Raw genomic sequence first — 24,859 nt, forward strand, 5'->3', positions numbered from 1 at the left:
ATGGCCAAGGCCCGGCCTGAAATTCCTCAACAGAGAGTGGCTTGAGAATTGTGAGTTGAGTGAGCGTTGCTTCTGTTGAAGTCAATGGTAGAAATCTCAATGAGATTGTTGGCAGTGGGTCTGTATTCTCCAAATGTGTTTATATAATGCTCTCTATCTGAAGCAACTTGCAATTATATTGCTAAACTTTGCTTTACAAAAATAATGGCCATATTAGAGGCCTTAGAAAATTCTCACCTCTCCCCCTGGCGTCTATTACATCTGCAGAAATGCTATTATTATCAACCCAATTCTTAGTTACTAGTCGAACTGTGTGTGCAGTTCCAGGCTCAAGTGCCTCAAGAGGCTGAGTCTTTGGGGTGGGATTTACTGCTTCAGAAATCTTCCCGACAGCTTTACCTACGAAATGTACAGAGTTAAGTAAAATATGTGAATCGGGTTAGGGCCTTGGAAGGCACAGTTACAAAATCAATACAGGTAAATATGAACATGTTTAGCTATTCCCTTCCAAGGATTAGGTAAGCGATTATGTGAACATCATCAGTGTTTCCCTTGGGGATCGTTTAGGATTCAAATTAAAAGAACTACCGGTATGTTGTATATATTGCAATGTATAATGTAACACAAAACGTATGGAGAAGAAGTTAACACTGACAGTATAACCTGATGAGGTTTACATCTACCTTAGATAACATATTAATTATAATTTTGAACAAGACCTGCTCGTTTAGGTTATTAGGTGCTTTGCCTTAATTAGAAGTATTCTGGAAAACACTGAATATAAATGTCAGTATTTGAAATATAGTAATACTTTTCTATTTCTAGGTAATCTTTATATTCACATAAATAATTTTAATATCACATAAATCATTTTTATATGATAACATTTATATTTAAATCTATATCTGTTAAGAAAGGCTGGAAAACTTCCCCCCTAACATCTGCTGCTAACTGCTCTGTTCTCGTTGAGCTTTGTTTCTGAGCATCACAAAACAGTATAAACAGAATCTACCTAACACAGGCATAGGCAAACTTGGCCCTTCAGATATTTTGGGACTACAATTCCCATCATCCCTGACCACTGGTCCTGTTAGCTAGGGATGATGGGAGTTGTAGTCCCAAAACATCTGGAAGGCCGAGTTTGCCTATGCCTGACCTAATATGAAGCCTACAGTCACACCTCATTATGGATTCCTTGCATGAAAAGTGAGTTTTGTCTTATTGATTTAACTTAAATTCCATTGAGTTTCAGGTTTAAATGTCAGTGGAATAGGGCTATTTGGTCAGATTCAATTTATCTTATGATTGGCATGTAATGAGACTTCCTAGTTTACTGTGAACAAGTGGTGTATAAGTGCAGACTCTTTGATCATTCTATTCTCACGCTTCCACTTGTGTGAGTCAGATACACAAACCAAGAAGACTTGGATTCCCACTATGTGCAAAACAGAGATCATGGTTTGTTGCTCTTTAAAAACCCACAATCACTGCTAGCCTAAAGCTGAACACGGCCATATGCTCATTAATAAAGATCTGTTAAAATACAGAATACTTTGACTGTGAAATAGGATAACTAAAATAATTGATCCATAAGACTTTTTTTTAATGTGTTGACCTATCTCTACTTTCAAAATGACAGAATATGAACTGTCAGAAAGTTGCAAATGTTTCTATGTGGTTCCTTCAACTCCCAGCAGCAACCTTGAGATGTACTTTAATTTGGTAGTGGCATAATGACTTAGATTATTTTATTTATCAATCAAGGATTAGATGTGATAAATTGGTCCCAAACAGAGATGTAATCCTATTTAAAATGAGCCAAGAAATGTTGACTTGCCCAAGGCAACTTCAATACATTCCCTGCAATCTAAACCCAACTAACTTCTTAAACTTCTTCTTTTTTAATGTGGTTTTTACTGCATGGTCTTATAAGCTGCTGTTGTAAATTGCTCTTATATATTTTATGAATATGTAGCAGTATGTAAAATAAATTAGATAGCGCTGATTCTTTTGCACTTTTTCTAAACAGGGACTTCGGTGGCTTAATTTGCTGGATGTAATTTATCATTCTAGGTCCCACTATGAACAAGATATTTGGTGTTTATTAAGTCACATAATATGGAGCTTGGAAACTCTTGGACTATCTGCCTGTCTGGTGCTGAAGTTATGATCATTAGTTCTGAAACTACAAAGCAAGCAAAGAGAAGCTTTGAGAGATTAACACTCAGAGGACAACTGAAGGAAAAAAGAAAAGATTAAGAACACTGTGGGCATAGTCAAAGAGAGCAGAATATGATATGTTTCTCCAAGACAACAATCCATCAATTACAATCACTACTTTAATTATTATACCACCACAGAGAGTGTGAACATGTTGATCGGCACATTAACCAAAATTTGATGCGAAGGGTTTTAACATAATTAAAACTATCTAGCAGAGTAGATTTTGCTAAATGAATTTTGTAAAGTTGAAACTACATTTTCTAATCAAACCACAAATTAAGCAGCAGGTCATTACAAGTCATATTTTAATTATGTCCCCCCCCCCAACTCAGAGTCTAAATGGTACACTTAATAGAAATGCTGTCTAAAAGGCAACAAGGCAAAAAATAAACTCTGTTGTGTCAATTTCTGTCATAATGAATGATGCAAAACACTTGAAAATGTCAGCTCCGTGAGATTAAAAACTGAAAGGAAAAGTAGCAAGAGACTCTAATTTGTAGAATAAGTATGGCGGTAATTTTACACTCACATTCTATTTGGATATGTGACCTTTCAGAGATATTTGTTGCAGGTTGGAAATTTTATCATGATAGTAATAAATCAGTGGTTAAGGCTGTGATTTAAAAGATAGCAGTGCATGGGCATCACTATGCAAAGGAGCCAAGGGAAAATCGAAAGGATCACATGTCTCTTTACTAAGATCAGAACCTGCCATTCCATTATTTAGCTGTGGTGCTTATGATCTTCTGGATGGTAGCCACTAGTCAAGAACCTTATGGTTGTAGAAGAGAGTTCTCCATTGCAAATTCTGTCCTTAATACACTTCTGGGCAGGGCCGGATTTAGGTTTGATGAGGACCTAAGGTAATGAAGGTAATGGGGCCCTTTATATGTCCAGCTGTCCTTTGTCAACAACAAATTGTCGCTTTTTTTGTATTGAATATACCATATGGTAATTTATGGACCTAATAGGTATCTAAAGCCATTTGCACATAACAAAATGTGTATTTTACCAAAGTAATTGATATAGAAATGAGCAAATCAGTGATATTTTAGGGAGCAGGCTAGCAGGCGGGGCCCATTACTTACATCATATGAGCCTACACAACACAAAACACTGTTGTTGTATGTAGGTTTTATTTTATTTTTATCTTATATTTTGGAAATGTACACCCAGTTTTTTCTTTAAATATTTTAGGGGCCCACAAAAGAGTGGGGCCTTAAGCTATAGCTTGTTTAGCTTATACATAAATCTGGCACTGTTTCTGGGGCTTCATTTCCACTGAAGCCTTGCTGGTTTCCTGGCCTACAAATCACGCTGAACACTGGTATTCACCAGCTGTTTGACTGGGGAAGGGGATTTTTAAAGAGACATTTTGGAGTCCAACTGTCTGAAGTAGGCATGAAAGGGCTGAAATGGATAGTGTATATTCCTCGTATCCATCCGAGAGGAAAAGGGCAGTGAATGTTATGAGACTGGATGCCAGGGAAGCCTTGAATCTTAAAGACATCTACCAAACATCTAGTTAATTTGCCATATTTCAGGATTGCCCTCCAGAAGACTTCTATACTGAGATTCAACCACTTGTTCTCTGGGAGGTCTTAAGATTTGTTTAATGCAGAAGTCCACTGAGGAAGAGCTGAGCATCTATACCCTCCCAAATAAGTGAGTTATTCATTATACAATAGGCACACAATGCTACACAAGAGAAATCATTGGTAATTGGGTAGGCATTTGTGGCTAGAACAGGAAAAGAAATGGAGAAACCTGAAAAATAAAAAGCAAAAACACATTGGTAAGGACATATTTATGGTCAATAAAATGAAAGGTCACTGAGCTATAGGCATTTGCTTTAGAAAACCGAAAGCGGCCAGCTTAAATGTATTTTTAATATACAGAAAGATGGAAGCAATAATAAAATAAACCAACTAACACCATTCCTCATTTTTCTGCTGTACCAAGGGGAGCACATGAACCTTAAACAAAGGGAAGCACATGACCCTTAAACACCTGACTGCAATTTCAGAAGATTTCTCTCGGGTTTGGAGATTTATGAGAACTTATGATACTGTAGGGAAAATGAGCTAAACCTTCCCCAAAGATGAGCTATTATACAATTTTTCCCATAGTATATGTGTCTGCTATTCAACACACTTATCACAAAATGTTGGACAGCTGGTCTCTGATCAACAACTTCACATGACAAATGGAAAGTCAAGACAGTCTTGGTGAAATTTGCCTCTAAAGAATGACTATTAAAACCATAGTGATCTGCTGTGCAAGTAGAACTACCTTCTGGCTAACTCTGGGATATCTCATTCTGAACAAAAGATAGCTTTTGATAGTTGCTTCAGGCATTCAGAACTTTCTCCATGCAAGCTCTCTTAGCAGATACATCATTGCTATGAATATAGTATATGATCTGAGCCATTCACAGATACAGCTGCATCCAGCCAGAAACAATTGCTGTGATTGCAGCATTAGAAATAGGTGTTGCCATGATCATGAAAATTGCCACTGTGTTTGTCCCAAATAACAATTTAAGACCTCCACGCAAATGCATCTCGAGGGACAGACTGTGTACATCACGTAGAGGAAGCTCTGACTACCTGAATCTGCCTAGGTGACAAAAAACGGTTAAGTTGTATTTCTTACACTCCTAGCATTCTCTAAGAACTCAAGGGACCATGGGATTTGAGGAGACCTGCTGCAGATTCCCTGGAAGGAAACAATTAAGGTGTCATTGAGGGGGAAGAGAGATGGGTATTGAATTCCTCCCCACTCCTAGCTCCCAAGTGCCTCACAGGCTAGGTTAATCTGCATTACATGGGAGGAAGAGGAGAGATGGAGTGCCAGGACACTGAGCAAGTTCAAGGGCAGCAAGCTTTAAAGGAGTACACTGTGACATAGAGAGGTGCAGCCCTACTAGGCTGAGAGTGCCAACCTCCTCGGTTGCTTGACATTATGGGTGGCCCTAGGTGCCTTAGATACACTAATCAGTGAATATTAATATTCTGATGTGAGATGGGGGTGGGTATCTGGTTGGTATTCAACCAACGGGAGAACCTGGCTAACAGTTGGATTTGTTTGTTGTACCTTGTTGGGTGGGGTGATTGGTAGAAAATTGTGAATATTCTCCACTCTGGAGTGTGATGCTGATGTTAGGGGGTGGGGTTGCACATAGTCATTGGGTAACTGACTGATTGACTGACTGAGGATGGTAGTTGTGGACACATGGAGTGTATGTGATAGGCTAATTGCATGCTATATGTGAATGCGTCATCATTATGCTATTCTTTCCCTCTGATCTTCCGTTCTGTATTTCTTCTTACATAGGAACCAGTCTTGAATCTGTGCCTGGACACAGTGGAGGGCTGGGTGAGGGCCAAAAAGCTGAAGGTGAATTCTGATGAGACTGGGGAGCTGTGAGCAGGTGGTTCCCTTGTCATGAAAGTTGACAAACTATTGGTGAGGTTGCAGAACTGACCTGCAGAACAAATAGCTCAGATTCTCAAGCATGCGAAGTGGAAAACATTAACTGTGCATTCCTATGCAGGTCTACTCAGCAATAAGTCCCTCAGCAATAGGTGACTTCAGTGGGACTTAATATTGCAGAGTAAGGATCATAACATGCCAGGTCTGGCTGGCAGAAGCAGTCAATATCTTTTGTAAAAGGGGGTGGAGTATATTTGACCAGACATTTAAAGAAACCATTCATGCTGTGTGTTTAATTTATCTTAACATGAGGAACCAACCTCCCATAGACTTGATTTGTAGTCTAAATGGGTTGTGCCACTTGCAAGTCAGAGTCTATTAAATGCAAGAAAGTGCAAGAAAATATTTGACTTTCCCCTGTCAACACTGCTATTGCATATTATCCACACTGATAAGCGTGGGCATCTTCTTCTTATCTCATTCCCTTTGGCAAATTGGTGTGCCAATCTCACTTAATTGTAGCAATTAATATCTAGTTGGTTTTCAGTAACAGGACTGGAGTTGTGGACTGGTCAAGCCATTCTTCTGATTGTTTTTTAGATGAGTGAGATGGGTAATTGTATTAGCAGGGGTTTGGTTATCAGATCAGCAAGTGAACCATTGAATATAACCAATGAATGAGTGATTGAAGAATTCAAAACTGATTTATTTATTTTTTTACTCTGGGCCACATCTATGGTAAAAGTAGTGGTCTGCCTGCAGCAAGCATTGTATTATACAAGACACAAGTTTATACCTGGTGGTTGCAGTCTGACCCAAAGTTAGCTGGTGCATGTTAGTTCTTTGAATTCAGCATTGAGCTAAATTGGAACAAATTTATGAAGTTTGCTAATCTCCATTGATTAACTGAATGTTTAGACTGCACTCCAATTGTTCAGCCTGGAATTGCTTCATACTGCATATGGATGGGCAAAACCCGACAACTGTGGTTTCTTGCAGTATCCAATTTTTAAAGTCTTCAATTTTTAAGTCTTCAATTTTTAAAGTCTTTTTAAAGTCTTCAGTTCTCCACATTTCAACATCACTTTGTGATTTTTTAAAAAGAGACCTCATGAAAATTTATCATTATTTTAATGTGAATTCCTTCTAATACCCACATTTTCCTGTGTACTTTTTTCCTTAATATTCACATTTCTGGAAACCAGTTTCCCCTAATACAGTGATGGCCAAACGTGGCCCTCCAGCTGTTTTTGGGCTGCAACTCCCACCATCCCTAGCTAACAGTACCAGTGGTCAGGGATGATGGGAATTGTAGTCCCCAAACAACTGGAGGACTGAGCATGGCCATCACTGCCCTAATATAATGCATGGCTGTCTCTTAATTTCACCAATATAATACAATTTGATGCACACTCCTCCCACCCAGTATTTGCATTTTTGCATGCATTTCTTGACTGAAAAACTGCACTGCAAAATTCAGAGAAGTATGAATTTCGAAGGATGGTTGTGTTTTAGTTCACACATTGTTTCATAAAGTGTGCATTAGACAAGTTCACCTTTAAGGTGAACTGAATGCCCCCCCCCCCAAATGTTTGAGATACCATTCTCTCTCATTCCAGGAGAAAGTGGAATGCAAAATTCAGATATTCAATCCCTTAAAGCCCAGGTCTTTCTAAATGTGAAGGCTCACAAATTGAATAAAATGCAAATTCATTTCTTCAGAGAATTATCACAGGAAGCAATTTTGTAAATACTTCAGAATGGTAATGGTGAAACAGTAACAAAATGGTAATGTTGTCATATCCTTAAACGACATTCAGAGCTCTGTTGCTCTTTGAAGCCTTAAATGTTAGCTGTATCCGAGAATTGGATGAAAAGCAGGGGAAAAAGTCATTGGCATTAAACCTACAGGATTTTAATGCAAAAACATCAAATGGAAATTCAGCACCACTCTATTTGTAACTTACTGCCTTCGCTTACTGTTACTGCTTCCTCTGTGATTGGTTTCCCACAGCCTTGTACAGTACAGGCTCTTGCATAGAACTTGTACTTTGTACTGATGCTCAGATTGGAGAGCCTGAAGTTGAATGATGATGGGTTAGTAATATTGATTTCATGCAAGGGCCCAATGTCATCAGTTTCATTAACTGGAAAAAGAAGAAGAAGCAAAGAATAGTAGTCAGTCAGACACCATCATCTGGAAGGAGACTGGCTTGTTAAAAGCATGCCTCATGGACCAGGTCCCTGATCCATGAACACTGAGCTAAACAGGCACTTAAATCTCTATGCGCACATTATGAAATACATAGCTTTCATGACATGTTGATCGATTTCCATAAATGGGGGGAGGGGGGAATATCTAGTGCAGTTTTCATTCTGAGTATCACAAAAAAGTGGAAAAATAGCACTGCCTTAGAAGCTATGTGGCAATGAAGAATCGCTATGGGGCTCAGAAGGAACTGCTGGGGCTGCTGCTGCCATCTTCCATCTGATTCAGTTGCCTCACTCTGCCTAGTGGTAGGCCAGCTCTGCTCAGTTCAAAATGCAATAGCTCCAGATATGATTTTTGCACAAGCCCCCCTTCATAGCCTCAGCCTCCTAGCTCTTCCAGAAAATAACGGTGGTGCTTGAGTTGTGGGAGAAAACCCAGAAGGTCCTTAATGAAACTCAGAAGCTCCATTCCTTGAGTCCTCCCAATTGTATGCCCAATAAATACAGAGAGATAAATCACAAACTAAACAACTCTGCATGTAGTTTACAAAAAGGAGTAAAGTGCTATTCTAAGGTTGAAGCTGACCTATTTGGTGGAGCATTGAATTGCCATTGTGTAGTTCCTTTTTGGGCTGACCAGGAGAAGATTCATGAAACAGAGATAGAAATCCGGGTATCTCGTTGTCGGAGTTCCGTTGGGACCACACCAGCACAAGTAAACACATAGAAGGTTTCTCTCACAGACTTATTTCAGGAATATTTAGACTGCTTGGCTTTGAGATACTGAATTGTGTGAGTCGTTATTATTTTGGTATTGTATATATTATATAAGATTTCATGTAACAGAAGGTGCTGAAATGCTGTAAATTATTGTTAATGGGTTTTTTAAAACTACATACAGTGTTGTTTAGTTTGTGATTCCCCCCACTTGTAGCCAAATCATGCTCTGTTCCCTCTGTAGCTTTCAAAAAACCAGGATTAATGAGAATGATGCAAAAGAAAGGAGCTTGGGTCCCTCTCTGTTTTTTGAACACTGGATAACAACAGTGTGTCTCCAAAATTTGCTTGTTATTAAGCTCTACATCCAACTGCACGTACTTACTTATCTGGTACTGCAAAATATATCCAGTGACAATGCCATTTGGTTTCTTCGGTGGTCCCCATGATAGTGTTACAGAGTCTTTATCTAAGTTTAGTATCTTTAGAAAGTGTGGCTTTTCTGGTACTGGAAAACACAACCAAAAAACACATTATGCACTTTCTTCGTACTAGATCATTCCATTTGATCTCAGATAAGGTCACAGCATCTTTCCATTTGGTTCTTCCCCCTCCTTTATTAAACACACTGCACCACTTGAAACACCTTAAGTAAAGTTTCAGAGCCGACTTGTTTTCCTTAGGCATGCCATCCTCCATTACACAGCCAAATAGATCCTTTAAAATCTATTTTACCATATTTGACCCAAGAGCTTGAACTCAGAGGGGACCCCAGATATTGAATTCCCAAGGACTACAGAACCATATCCACAGTGCAGGGAAGTGTGTTTGTGCAACTTCCCCTGGATGGAGATGCAAAAGCCGGGAAATGTGAAAAAAGAGAGCGTGACTCATTCCACCAGCAATTTTGATTCTCTGAAGCTACTCACGTGGGCCATCTAGACAGATGCATGCCCATTATGCTCTTAAGAGATTTCCAATGCAGGAGAATGACACCAAACATTTTCTCATGAAAGACAATGGTAATAATTGTGTGAGGCCCAATGAATGCACAATTGCAGTGATTATTTATGTAAAGCTGGTAATCATTCATCCACATTCATTCATGTCCAGCTGGGTGCAGGAAGCAGACTATAAACAAAATCTGGTCGTAGAAACACATAAGTAGCAATTGAAAGATGCTAATGCCATAGTTCTGGCTGCGAGAATACTCAGACATGGGGAAAACAGCTAGCACACCACACACAGCTGAAGCAAAGAGAAAATAGAGTTAGGAACATTGACTACTGTTTCCCTTCCCCTCCTTCATTTACCTCCCTCAGGGGTCTGGAATTTGTACGTGTTGCTTTCTGGTCCAGCTCCTTTGGAATTAAAAGCCAAAACAGTTAAGAGGTATTCACTGAATGGCTCCAGGCCGGGAATCATTCCATCATTTCGGTCTGCGTTAAATGTCAAGAAACGTTTCTCCTGGCGATGGCTTTTTCCATCTAAACGGCTTCGTATTTTCCACCAGCTGACCTGTAGTGGGAAGATCCAACTGAACATTTGAGGCAGGGGACAACAACCAGGACCCTTATATAGCCTAGCAAAAATAAAACTCTTAGAAGAGGCTCTGAAACGTAGAGTAAGGGAGGGAGAGGGTAGTGTAGAGAACCATAATCACCTTGTAGCCCCGGAGGTGGCCACGAACTCTGTCCTTGGGAATGGTAGACCAGATGGCTTTAGCGAGAGTACTGTTGATAGCGTGTACAATCACATTGGAAGGAGCCGCTTCCGGAACTGGGAAATGCAGGAAGGTGACAGGGTTGTGTTAATTGTTGTGCTCAGCATAGTATATTTTGAAGTTGTGGCAGCATGCATGATGAGTTTAAAAGGATGGCCAGCTAACCAACTCTCTTGGTGGGCCGCTTAGAGAAGAGAGTGAGAGTTAATTAACCAGAGTTTCGCACGCTACTCCTTTAAAATGCCCTGGTAAGATCTTCCTCAACTCCTCATTTGCAACTGGGGAGAAAGGCACTTCTCTGACTTGGCTCTTTGACACCCAGGTGCTGACCTGAGTTTAAAATGATGGTTCTGGGTTACTCAAAAGCCACCTACTTTTAGGTCCCATCAAATCCCTCCTACAGGCAAGCTGTTTGTGATATTTAGATGTTATCATATTCAAACTAAGTCTCCATCTGTGTCTTGTGCGCCAAAGCCTGCAGTCTTATGCACACTTATCTAGGAATAGGCTCAGCTTGAACTTTGCGGGGCTTTCTTCTGAGTAAATATGCACAGAATTGTGCTATATGAGCTATCAGTGGGGCCTACAGTGTGGTGGGCTTCTGCTCAGTCACTGCCATATTCCATGAAACTGTGTTCTTTTGCTCTTGGTTTTCCATTTCTTCAAACAGTTTGTCAGCATTCTGTGCCCACTGAGCTGGTTCTGTCCTCCTTTGGCTATTTTTGGGGGGAGTTCCCTGCCTGGAGTACCCCCCCCCCATACCACATATTTCTTGTACTTCTGCAGAATCACTCCAAGCCTGTTGAATAGTGCAGATAGTCCTTTTTTGGCTACATAAGGATTGTAACTCATATTAGTATGTAGCCATGGTGAGAAACCTCAGGCCTGCTAGTCTAATTAGACCACCCAGCTTCTCTATTTAGCTCTCAAAGCTGCTTTGGGCATCACATATGATGTCAGGTATAGGGCATGTAAAGACACAACTGTGCTGAACAGGGAGCTTTGGCAAAGGACCACCTGCAAAGCCTTGTACACAGCACAATGCCCTGAGAGCCCTGATAACCAGCTGATAATCTGTGCCTTCAAGACTCATGAGAGACCCTTTGAAGCCCCAATGATCAGCTGGTTGTCAGGGCTGCAAAATACTATGCATGTTTCTCTGCAAGCCCCAATGATCATCCGGGGTTCAAAGTGCCACACACAGTATGGTTTAATTTCAAAGAGCGTGTGAGAAAATGGGTCACCTGATGTCAGGTGACAGGTGAGTGGCACCCATTTGTCAAACCACAGGACCTGCTGCTGGCCTGCTGGCCAGATCCAATTGCCCAGCTCCAGTGCATAGGATATTTCTCTAGGGGTGAGCCAGATATGAGAGGTGGAGTTCTGGAGTCAGAGCTTCCACACACATTAATTGCTATATGAATATTGGCTGTGATTCCTGAATTGCAGAGTAGATGATCATTGTGGTCTCTTCTAACTCTACAATCCTATGATTCAATGAATATACATCCGGGTGCCCTGATACTGGCACAGCCGGCATATATATAAAGCCCCCTTTCATACTTCTGTAACAAATTCCAAGAAATGGGGATGGGTGGAGAAAAATGTTCAGAAAATAGGCTCCACCATTTTTAGCTTGACCATTACTTTTTCTAACAGCAAAAATAAATATATTTTTACAAGGGTTGGCATTTCCCCCCCTTTAGTGATAGCTCAGATTTTCAGATTCTAAAATGTGCCCGCAGGCTGTGACAAGTTCCCTCTGAGTACAATCTCGGGGGCCTTCTGCATAACCACCCCTACCATGGGAGCATTTTAGCAGGCCTTCTTGAATAACTATTCTTCCTGGCTGAACTAAGAAGTCTCAGTACCTGCATAAATGCGAACGTAAGATTTTAAACAATTTGGTAGCGTATTGCTGTCTGCATCTCAATCACTTGCTGCCACATGCTAAAAGACTATGCATATTTCAGTCACATCAAGGACTTTGAGGTATCCTGTCCCAAATGACTACTGTGGGGTTTCCTCTTTTTGTAGCCTTAAGCCTTAAATCCTTAAAAGCTAGGTTTTTGGTTGGTTTGCTTTTTTGAAGTGGGCCCATTAAAAAAAAAAAGGCTGTTCTGCTTGCAGAAGTATTTGATTCCTAGTACTGCAGCAGGGGGCTTATAATCTTCCAAGTATATATATATATATATATATCCATTCTCTAAACAAGATAAGAGAGAAAAAATTGCAGTGTAACAGCAGCAAGGCTTCTGGAAAGACTGTTGTCCAATTTTCTCAACAGGGGAGCAGAGGTTCTCAGTCTTCCATATTTTACACAAGAAACAATTGCTTTGTGTTATTACTGTACACTCACAGTTATTTTATTAGGGTTATGACTTCCTGTGTACTTATATTAAAATTCTGTACAGTGGTTTATGACAGTGGTGCCTGCAGTGGGAGGGAAGGACAGAGGATGTAGAAATCATAGACTAATGTAATAACAGAATATAACTCTGGGATATTGAGATGGGAAATGGGTATTTTATGTCTTGCAAGTTTCAAGTGAACAATATTGATTAGGCAGGGATAAATGTCTGTTGGAGGTTTAAAATCTAAACAAAACCACTTCTTTTTAAATATTAAATTCTAAAGTCTTGGCTGGAACATATACAGATATTTATGTGTGACTGCAATTTGGCTGGAAGGTGTCATTTAGGCGTAAAGGGCAGCAAATTTGGTTGTATCCTTGTAAATTTATTAAGTGTGCTATCCTATGCATGTCTTTTCAGAAGTAAATCTTACTGAGTTCAGTGGGGACATACCCCCAGATAAGTGTGTGTAGATGTCAAACAGATAAATGACATTTAGAACACATTTGAAGGCTTCAGGTAAGTTTTCAATGGCTGATATTTTATTGTGACTTAACATTTTGTTAGGATTCAACCAGAGTGGCTGGGGCTACCCAGTAAGATTCAAAGATGGATGACATATAAATATTTATCATCATCATTATCACTATCATCATCATTAAAGAAACTATCAATATGCTTGAGACACATTTAGGATGTGCTTTCACAATATAATTTTGGGAGGAAGATGTTTACTTTTTGTAAAGTTTCTGTGGGGGGATCTAGCCATATGGACAAATCTTCACAAGAAAGCTTAGGATGATAACTGAGAAAAGTTACCATGTGAAGCTTTCTACCTCTCAAAAATGACTGTGACAATTCACCTTCCTTGAACTCGTCCCTTAAAGTCAGAATTAATTACATAATAACAAATGTTTTGAATTCTGTTACTGAAGTAACAGAAACATTGTGTTACATACGATCACAAAATGGGGTTATCATGAAAGACAAACAACTGACCACATTTTTCTGCATTTCATTTGAAAATTGTGCTTTAGGTTGCTTCCCCCCTCCCTGCCAAATGTTGGGAAGCAAAAAGCTTCTGTACCTCCACATTTTTCAGTCTTCTGTCTTTTTAATAATTTAACTCCCAGCTCTTAACTCTAAGCTCGTTCACCCTTCAGCTTGAAAATCGCCCACAGACCATTCTTTGTATAAAGATTTTTTCCCCCATTACTTACTGTCTTCGCTTGAATAGCCAGTTATTATATTGGGCTCAGGGCCAGACCCAAAGCTATTCACTGCCTGAACTTTGATATCATAAGGTACAAAGGTGGGGGTGTTCTTCAATACCAAGAAATGTTTTTTCACTGTTTCTTCATCCCATTCAACATTATCCTGTTGTTTCCAGTTCACTTTGTACTCCAGCCCTGGTCCATTCTGCTCCATGGGCTTCAGTGGCTGCAAATGAAGAACAAAAGGAATCAGGTACTGTTGTTGTTGTGCTGGCTTACAGGAAACACTCTTTCATGAAACAGTTGGCTATATAATTCAGAAGTGCATCACAAAGATTGCTTTAAGTAAGGCAAACATCACAAAGGTAGGCTTAAGGTAAGTGAAGGAGAGAACAAGCAAGAAAGGGAAACAGATGGCTTGAAAGCACATTGATTATTAAATCATATACTTTAATGTTGGAGGCATTACCTCTCAATTTGCAGTACATTTTACCATGTCAATCAACTCACATGAAAATGTGTCATTTGTACTGTGGTAGCACTATGACAGTTCTTTCAAAAAAATGTTCCATTGCAGATTTGTCCATTAAAACATAAGATTACCCTACAGAGTATTGAACAACTGACAACAAAAATCCCAAACTATATCTGGATGACTTATTGAATAATAATATTTTTATGGCTCATTTGAGGTGCTCATCTAGCTCAGAGTCATTTACACAACAGTAATATGCGTAAACTTCGATCTTTCCTCCTCTCTGATTTCCCTCTGTCAAAGATGTATATTGGAAGTTCCTTGTGGGCAGGACCTGCCTTTTTGCAATAACAACAACAACAACAACAACAACAACAACAACAACAACAACATTGTAACCTGCCCATCTGACTGGGTTGCCCCAGCCACTCTGTTACTCTGTAAACTGCTATGTCCAATGATGTCCTTGTATAAATAATAATAGCTGGTAAAATAATTTGCCAGAGGGAAAGAGGAGAAAGAAAAAGAGAATGAGGATGAATAAAAAACAGTTAAGTTTGCTTGTTGTGATTTATAGAAGGCACCTGCATTCATGAATACATGGCATACTTTCTGCAATTGCAGTCCTTGTAATGAAGGAAGCCAAAATGGAGGATATGATGGAAACTGCCAAGCGTCAATTCACAGAAAACTGGAGGCAAAGGAAGATGTTATGGGCTCACAGTCTCATTTCTACCCAAGGGATTTTGCATTTCATCAAACAATCTCCTTTGAAACTATTTTTAAGGGCTGGGGCAGGTAGAATCCAAAGCAGTAATTAAACTTAATTCTTTCTTTAGACCTTCTTAGCTACTTCTATGTTTTTAAAAACAGAATCATTAGTAAGAAATTATTAGAAAACAGGAGCTAAGGTGGCATGTAAGGAATAAAAGGCAAAATCAAGGATGGTGGAGATTAAAGCTATTTCCTAGATGTTATCCTACAATTGTTCTTTCAGCTGCAATGAAGGTTGCTTTTGTTTTGCTTTTAAATCACATATTCAGCCCAGCGCTATGCATGCCCACTCTGAAAGTCCACTGTGTTCTCTGAAGCTTATTAAAAAATGAACCAGGTAACTTCACTTGGACCATAGCAATTGTGTCTATATCTTCAATTAAAAGAGCATTACCTCCCATGTCATGTTCATTTCATGTGGTTCAGAAGATTCAATTCGGATGTTTTCCGGGTTCTTGTCTGGAGCTATGCATCAATAAAATACAATGCAAGAGTATTTTAATTAACCAGTCTTTGTTACTTATATGTCTACATTTACATTATATGGTAAATCGATTAACTGCTGGCTAATTATGTGAATTTACTAGTAATGATTATTATACAGCAGTAAATTATTCCAAAATAAAGTTTGAAAAACTTCAGATGAATTTTACATTCACTGTGTAATAAAGTTATCATTTTTAACACACTGCCCCCTTTATGGTGGCTTGTGACATGTTATGATAACCACACACAACTCCTTGCAAATTGGATTTCAAAGAATGGATGTATCAGCTACATTCAAATTATTAGATTTCTGTTTAATAAGATGACATATGAACAAGGCATTGGGCCATGCACACAGCCTCTCTGCTTCCCCCTTCTCACCTGCAAGAAAACAGATCAGTAATTCTTCCATCAACTATAGTTTCTCATTTTTTCCAAACTGGGAAACTGTGGTTAACAGCTTCTGAACAGGATTATGCTATCATGGGAAGATGGCTTAATATTTCGTTTTGGTCCAGCCATTAACCATAGTTTGCCAGTTCAGCAAAACCAGGAAATAATAATAGTGAATGGAGAGCCTTCCTACTGTAGTTTGTTTGCTGGCTCACATGAGGGAATGAGCACAAGGAGTTCCACTATCTTAAGGGGCCATTTTGAGATGAAAGAATTACATTATGACAGACACCAGTAAATAAATTCATCCCAGGACACCCTTGGATAATATGATCAATTGTCATGTAAAAAGCACAACAACAAAAACCCCACACCATAAAATGGATATAGTTTCAGTCATTTTGGTTAAAATGATTGAATAAGAACTAAATGGGAGTTTCACAAAGCACCAGATGTTAATGGGATTATTTTAAAGAGTTGGCCCATTGGGACTAGGAAAACAGAAGGTGTATCATTAGAAGGAGGCACAGTTTGAAAGCTAGGAAAGGCACAGAGACAAAAGTTTTTTTAAAATGTTAGGAGAATATAAATGAAGAAACCTTGCAGAACAGCTGTTCTATAAAAGGATTTTCAGGAGCCAGTTATTTCATGTTATACCAAGAGAAATTGGTTGTGAATAGAAATTTATCCAAAGTCCTGTGCTGCTATGAGACTCACTATAAATCTTGCTAAATAGCCCATCCAGAAGGCATGGTGTCTACATAAAAGAAGAAGAAAGCTAGCCTGAGTCTTAAAAGCAGTATATTTGGAGCCTAACTACATGCTTTGTTAATTGTGCAGTTTCTCAGAAGATATTTTAAAAATTGAATCCTTAAGTACATTTGTTTTCTAGTTGTAAAACAGTCTTTTCTGAGGTGTTGCAACCCAAACTGTACAAAGTATTCCAAATTCTGTCTTACTGATTGTCCTACCTGTATGGAGCATTGCCATGTACAAATAACTTCTATTCCATGGATCTTATATTCCCAAAGATTGGGGCTGAATCATCATGTATGTCTTGTTTTTGGCAGTCTTTGGTACAACCTGATACCTGCATGCACAGGTGTGGAGAACTCTAAAGCTGCCACACTATTTTGTGACAGATTGATTGGCTAATAATGATTTTGCTCTAAAACAAATTTTGGAATGTTTCTGATGGGCCAACACAGCTACCTGTACTTTTTGTTAGGATATAGTTCCGTTCTACCTTAAAAGGGACAGGCATGACTGTTGTGTGTCACATGCCTGTTTACATTTCCAGCACAGTCTGCTGGGAACTTCCATTTTGTATATTGCTTTTGTATTGCTGTTTTGCTCTGGAGAAGAAGGGAAGCAGACATGTTTTTCCTTTGTCCCTGGTGCTGAATAAAATGCTGTATATAATGCTTACACATGGCTCTGTCCACCACTTCCGTTGTGGAGATTTATTCACTCTGCTAATTAGCATGCTCGGTAGCTTCAGAAGGCTACTGAGGCTCGAGTCACTGATTGATTGATGCTGTTCCGTGACCTGGAGATCACCCGGCTGCCGGCCGGTGGCTGGAGCCAGCTTGGGGCCTGCCTGATGCCCCCGTCTCCCTGGCAGCATCCCAACACTTTTAATGTACAATACTGTGTCCTCAATTAAATAAAACACTCTTTTCCTTTTGCTTCTCTTCTTATTTTTATATTTCTGCTTCTTTTTCGTCTTTTCTCCTTGGTGTGGGTGTGGGTGTGGGAGAGAGAGAGAGAGAGAGAGAGAGAGAGAGAGAGAGAGAGAGAGAGACTATATGCACATGAAGGTGATGGCTGGCTAGTGAAGGACTCTAGAGGCAGGGAAGGAAAGATCTCCCAGGGTGGGAGGGAGGCTTGAAGAAGAAAGGGAATCTCCTAGGTGACAGCTGGGAGGGTCCACCCTCTTCTGTGTGAGACAAGGATTAAGATCTACCTTTGAGAGGGGGCTTTGCATTTTCTTCGCTCTTTTTTCTGTTGCTTTTTTCTTAAAATTTAGATTTGTTTGTTTTTTATTGCATTGTGTGATGGAAAAGTTTCAATAAAAAACTATAAATCAACAAAATGTTATCTCCTTAAGAGCCACACTTTGAAAAGAGAGGATCACACACATTAAACCAGTCTTCCCCAACTTGGTGCCCTCAAGACATCTTGAACAACAACTCCCATCAGACCTAGCCAACATGGTCGATAGTCAGGAATGATGGAAGTTTTATTCCAAAACATCAGAAGGAACACAGATTGGGGAAGGCTGCTTTAAACAATATTTATAATTATCCACAACAGGGTCTGGCTTCACAATGTCAAGACTTGGCACCAATTACCGAGTGGGATAGGAGAAAGCAGCTCACCTCCAACCAAGCCTATAAGTTAATCTAAAACAAAACAAAGCTTAGGAACTTGTTTCCCCCACAAATCAAAACAAAGGCTCCTGAATATGCATCAGGTGTATTCTAGGCTAGTATACCCTGTTCAATATGATATAATTAAACACAAGAAACAGGTAGCAAAGCATACCAGCTGGTGGTGTTTCATATCGTTCTGACGGTTCGCTAGGCTGGCTTCTCCCAACGGCATTGACAGATATAACACGGAACTGGTAATTTACATAAGGGGACAGTGGTAAGACAACTGTACTGTCATTCCCTGGGAGCCTGATTAATTCCTGCCACTTTCTGGGCTCCCATCGGTTCTCTTCAAATTCCACAATAGATTCTAGAAAGGACAAGGAGTGGAGACACAATTAAGATCCCCGGAAACAAACTGGAAAGAAGGGAAGGAAATGATCAGCAACCAATAAAACCTTCACCAATAAAACTAATTAAGTGCAGCTTTCAGGGTAGTTTTGATCTAATTCGAAGCACTTGCTGTCACTCTATAAAAGTGAGGTGGCAGCACTAGACTCCCGCTTACCATTAATTGGGCTGTTGTTGCTGCTCCCAGCATTCCATGATAGCCTCACACTTCTGCTCTGTTTTTCGGAGAGGTGGAGGTCTTCTGGTGGGTCAGGGACATCTGTACAAGAAATGGAAGAAACATAAGAAGAATGGCATTTGGCTGCCGCGCTTCACTCTGAGCAAGAGACGTGTGCAATATTTTCAGGGGGGGCCTTCAGAGAAATCACACTGCTGCTTCTGACATTAGGGCTGTGCATATGACCCTGTCCATCTGTTCACGGAATACATGAGAGAAACGTCATACCAGCCAGCTATGCCCCCCCAGTGCCGACATAGCCGCATGCCACACTCTTCATCTTTACCAGTTTCACAAGAATAAAAGCTATGCCTGCAAAGAGCTCTTTGACACCTTAAAGACTGGCACAATTGTTGTGGCGTAGGCTTCTGAGGACTACAGCAACACTGGTCTGTTGCATGAATTGGTCTGCTCTAGAAAGTATAATCTGCACAGATTTTTGCACATATGCACACTTGTTGTTTTTAGCAAAATTATACAGGAGGGGAAATCCTACAGGGAATATTAAAAACATCCACATTATAGGGGTCCAATGATTGAACTAGGAGTATTTGAAATTGCGGCATTGTTGCATACAGATGCTAAACAGGTACAGATCTGATCAGCTCTGTGGTCACTGGGAGTCCCATGTAAGAGAAGGGCAAAAAATGTTGTAAATATGTAATGCTATGTAATCTGTACTTGTGTGCCAGAATACCTGGACCTTAGCTGAGTGGCAGGCCACATACTTTGCAGGCAAAGGGTCCCAGGTTCAAACCCTGGTATCTTCTGATAGGGCTGGGCATGTCCACTGTCTGAAACCCCAGAGAGTCACTGCCAGTCCATGTGGACAATGCAGAGCTCAATGTACCAATGGTCTGACTCACTTTAAGGCAGCTTCTTATGTTATTTTGGAGGGGCAGAGCAGAAGGTGGACTGTCCTATCAAACTTAAAAGGCCGGCTTTGGCATTCACCACTTCCTTCACAGGAAGACTGTTGAGCAAATAAAACAGTTCCATGTGAAACTTGGGAGCAAAGCGTATGCAGTGAGAAATACAGTTGTTTTCCAAGGCCAGGCTCAAAACGTATTTCAGGCATCCACTCTATAATACTAGTGGGATGGGCACTGGCATCCAATATTTGTCCCTCATGCATTGCATATGATACTTCTTTCCGCTCCAATAGCCAGAATCGTTTCCCAACAAAGGTCAAATTCTATTTCTTGTCTCAGCCGCAGCAGGGTTCTTATTAAGCAACTGTCCTGGTAGCAGGAAAGCAATGAGGCAGAGCTGGAGGAGGATTTCTACATAAATATGTGGTTTTTATAGATGGCTAAGAATAGAAGTGCAGGGTTTTTAAAAGGCAGCAGTGTGTGGTTGTCTGGGAGTTAGATTTGAAATGGCAATGTATGGGGAAAAGAAGGATCGCAGTTGGGGGTAGCATTTGCAGGGCCGTAATGAGACTGGCAGCCCAGGAGGATTTTAATACGTGTAAGGAAAAATGGGGGAGGAGGTGGATTTCATCCAGTTTAAAAATGAACCCCTCTTATGTGATGCTCATTCATCAATAAATATGTGAGTTGCACTGAAAAACACCCCTTCAGTTGGGCAGGAGGCCTTCGAAAATCACCCCTCCTAGAACCTTACGACTCCAACTGAATGAGAGAGGTTACCCCAAAGGTGAGACATATCCTGCTCAAGGGCCCCAGAGCCCTGATTGGCAGGAGTTGGGAGCTGCCATTCACCCTAAAAGTTGCCTAAGGGTGAGCACCAACCCTTTTCCCTTCCTAGTGAATCTCCCATGCGCAGCCTGGTAAGAGTGTGGTGCTAATAACACCAAGGTTGCAGGTTTGATCCCTGTATGGGACAGCGACATATTCTTTCATTGCATGGGGAGTGGACTAGAAGAAGAAGAAGAGTTTGGATTTGATATCCCGCCTTTCACTCCCCTTCAGGAGGCTCAAAGTGGCTAACATTCTCCTTTCCCTTCCTCCCCCACAACAAACACTCTGTGAGGTGAGTGGGGCTGAGAGACTTCAAGGAAGTGTGACTGGCCCAAGGTCACCCAGCAGCTGCATGTGGAGGAGCGGAGACGCGAACCCGGTTCCCCAGATTACAAGACTACCACTCTCAACCACTACACCACACTGGCTCTCACTGGCTAGAGGATCCTCAGGGTCCCTTCCAACTTTACAGTCCTATGATTCTATCCCAGCTTAAATGTGGCCATTGAATTAACCTAATCCAATGGCATGCCTGCAAAACTGGCTCCTCATCAACCTGGTACAGTGGTACCTTGGGTTACATACGCTTCAGGTTACATACGTTTCAGGTTACAGACTCCGCTAACACAGAAATAGTACCTCGGGTTAAGAACTTTGCTTCAGGATGAGAACAGAAATCGTGCTCCAGTGGCACGGCAGCAGAAGGAGGCCCCATTAGCTAAAGTGGTGCTTCAGGTTAAGAACAGATTCAGGTTAAGAACGGACCTCCAGAATGAATTAAGTACTTAACCTGAGGTACCACTGTACATATTTCAAAGTAGTCAGGGAGTTGGAAGAATATGTCAGCAGGGCACACGAACAGACAGGCCGGAAACAATCCTACACAGTGAACAGAAGTGAATGGAAAATCTTGCACTGAGAAATCAGAAGAGGCTAAGGGGGCAGAGGTGAAGAAGCCTTAGACAGTCTCCTGTGTTTCCCTCTCCTAGCATCCGCATGGCATATGCCCAAAAGCCATGATTCATCCCTCCCTCTGTCCCAGAAGCAACACCACCCCTGTCCAAAGCCCTCAGGGTCAGGCGGCAAAGCGGCCATTTGTGAAATGTGCATGTGAATAAATGGTGCCGAATCTCACTGATGTTGCAATGGGCCCAAATCTTCAGAACAAAAGCCATTACTTGGCAGAGAAGGAGTAAGAACAGATTTTCCCAGAGGGATTTAAATAAAGCATCAGAATAACTTAGCATGCAAGCAGTGGTTTAAAATTTACTTACAAAGGACAGTTATGCGGGAATCATCTGTGGCAATGTCAAGAGATGTGCGGCCTACGCAGGTGTACACACCCTGATCTTCTAATTCCACATTTGATATAATCAAGGTGTCCATCTCCATAATTATTCTGCGAAGGAAAGTATAAATAAGACACAAATGACAGAGCAATAATAAAACTAGCATCCTGAATCCGCTTTCTTTACCTCACCTTGCCAAGCCTGTACATGGAAATCCTCTCACAATGAGGCAGCTTGCAATAATGCTTAAGTTGCATTTTAGGTAGTAAATTCATCACACACACACACACACAAACATACACATTGCTAGCATTAACTACCAGCACAGTTTCAAGCACCTGCAACTGATTGTACCAACTTATAACAGCCATAGTTCTAGTAATCTGCTTTCAGGAAATTTGGAGATTATTCATCTACAGTCCCCAGTCCACAAAGTGCTATACAATTCTTATTTATCATTCCAACAACCCTGTGAGATAGATTAGACTGGGTGCTAATGACTAAATTATTACGGGTCAAACCAGACAAGATGAGAAACGGATGTGATCTAAATTTCCAGTGTTTCATTTCCTCCCCCTTTATAGAAGTCAAGGGGAAGATATGAATTGGATCAGCACCATAGGACTAAGGAAAGGGAGGGTTTAACCCCTTCCCACAATGCTATTTCCCATGTACATGGCCAGAAAGCATCTCAGTTGCCTTTTTCCACCTGGCCTGGGAGGGGAGGGCCCAACTGACTCCAGCTACAAAAGCTGAGGCTGCTGAACAAACTATTGGGCTGGAGTGTTTTGTTGTGTGGGGGGTGGGATTGTCGCTGTTATGTTTGTTTGTTTTCTGTATCTTTATTTTAGATTTTGTTGTGATTTATGTGGAAATTGTCCAGTCTGCTTATAATATTTTTAATGTTTAATTTATTCTTTATGTTGGGACGTGGGTGGTGCTGTGGGTTAAACCACAGAGTCTAGGGCAGGGGTCTGCAACCTTTAAGACAAAAAGAGCCACTTGGATCCGTTTCCGAAGGGAAAAAAACTGGGAGCCGCAAAACCATTGCGACATTTAAAACAAATATATCTCCGGAGCCGCGATCTGACAGCGGGCGGGAAGGTAACGTCGGGACGGTGTGTGACTAACGCACGCACCGCCCCCATGCGACATCACAGCCAGTACAGAGCCCGCCACAGTGGGGAGTGTCGGGGTGCACAATGCGCCTCCTCCCCTCGCTAGTATCCGCCCCGGAGCCGCGGCAAAGGTGTAAAAGAGCCACATGCGGCTCCGGGGCCGCAGGTTGCAGACCCCTGGTCTAGGGCTTGCTGATCAGAAGGTTGGCGGTTCGAATCCCCGCGATGGGGTGAGCTCCTGTTGCTCAGTCCCTGCTCCTGCCAACCTAGCAGTTTGAAAGTATGTCAAAGTGCAAGTAGATAAATAGGTACCGCTTCGGCAGGAAGGGAAACAGCGTTTCCGTGCGCTGCTCTGGTTCGCCAGAAGCGGCTTAGTCATGCTGGCCACATGACCCGGAAGCTGTACGCTGGCTCCCTCGGCCAATAAAGCGAAATGAGTGCCGCAAGCCCAGAGTCGATCGCGACTGGACCTAATGGTCAGGGGTCCCTTTACATTTACCTTTATTCTTTATGGCTACTTTTGTGATGTTGTAGTGGTGTATTTTTTTGTGTTGTAAGCCACCTTGAGCATGGTTAGAATTGTGGAAAGGTGGCATACAAATAAATTTATGTTATATACAGTGCTTTTTTCTGGGGGAACGCGGGGGTACGCATGCCCCTAAATATTTTGTGAATCTTTGTCCATTTACTGTATTTATTTTTCCCAATTTGAACTACAAAATGGTAATTTTCTTGAGTCAAAATGAGATTATCCCTAAACATTTATTTAAAGAAAAAAAGCACTGGTTATATATGTAATATCGAAGGCCTCCCAATTTATTGCTTGTAACATTGGGGGGGGGGTATACATAATAATAGCTACGAGGGGTTGATATTGGGAAAGCAACACAAGGGAAGGGCTAATATTTCCTTCCCTAAGGGTCACAAAAGTCCTGATCCAATTCTTCCCTTTCCCCATGAAAATGCAAAGGAAAGTTGGGAGAGCCAATCATGGATATTCCACATCTCATCTACTTTGCCTTATGTTGAAAGGCCCTGTTTGTGGAACACAATGTTTAAATGTGCCCTTCAACTGTGTGGACATCTGCACAGATGTGTTTTCAAAATGACAGTGAACCAGGGGAGGTCTGCAGCTCAGTGGAAAAGCACAAGTTTTGCAGTCAAAAGGAATGGGTTCAATCCAGGATAGGGCTGGGAAACACCATTTCTGAAACACTGGAGAACTGCTTCCAGTCAGTTCTGGAAGTGACAACATTGAGAAAAGGTAGTTCCCTATGTTCCTAATTGGCACTTGAATTTAGACAATAGTATCTGCACTTTTTAAGTCAGGAATGATCAGCTGATGTCTCATAACTGCCACCCCAAAAAGAAAATTAAAAAACCAAATTAACAGGCTTTCTAGCAGGTTTCAACAGATAAGCAGCACAATCTGCTCATGCACAATGTTGCACATCAATATTGGGTATATATATACAGTATATGTACAACTGAAAAGAAAAAAAGAGATGCAAAGGAATGTTGAAAACATTATTGGTAGAATGTCCAGAAACCATAGATAATTATTTCAGGGACACATGTGGCCCATAGGCCAAAATCTGGTAAACCGCATTGTACATGCTTAATGAATTAATAAGGTGGAGGTTTGTTTGTTTTTACTTGTTCTGGCTACATTATTTAACAAAATAAAATACCTCATAATCTGAACATGTGATGATATCAGCAAAACACGACTTTTATTTGG

At 40.9% G+C, this 24,859-nt stretch overlaps 1 protein-coding gene across 8 annotated transcripts in view; it reads right to left on the reverse strand.

The window, feature by feature from the left end:
- The window catches only part of CHL1 (cell adhesion molecule L1 like), a 192,980-nt gene that overhangs the window by 10,379 nt on the left and 157,742 nt on the right, over positions 1-24,859 (reverse strand). For 4 of the 8 annotated variants that reach the window (XM_083491203.1, XM_083491206.1, XM_083491205.1 and 1 more), the window contains 10 exons: positions 21,986-22,110; positions 18,949-19,050; positions 18,553-18,750; positions 15,521-15,591; positions 13,884-14,103; positions 10,250-10,365; positions 9,900-10,104; positions 8,972-9,094; positions 7,626-7,805; positions 238-399 (listed from right to left, as the gene is read on the reverse strand). In XM_083491203.1, the coding sequence (XP_083347329.1) occupies positions 238-399; positions 7,626-7,805; positions 8,972-9,094; positions 9,900-10,104; positions 10,250-10,365; positions 13,884-14,103; positions 15,521-15,591; positions 18,553-18,750; positions 18,949-19,050; positions 21,986-22,110 (1,502 nt within the window). The remainder of the gene's footprint in view (positions 1-237; positions 400-7,625; positions 7,806-8,971; positions 9,095-9,899; positions 10,105-10,249; positions 10,366-13,883; positions 14,104-15,520; positions 15,592-18,552; positions 18,751-18,948; positions 19,051-21,985; positions 22,111-24,859) is intronic. The other 4 variants (XM_083491209.1, XM_083491207.1, XM_083491208.1 and 1 more) reach the window with 1 other exon arrangement.

Source organism: Podarcis liolepis, assembly GCF_965112155.1.
Source record: "Podarcis liolepis genome assembly, chromosome: 2".
NCBI lineage: Eukaryota > Metazoa > Chordata > Lepidosauria > Squamata > Lacertidae > Podarcis > Podarcis liolepis.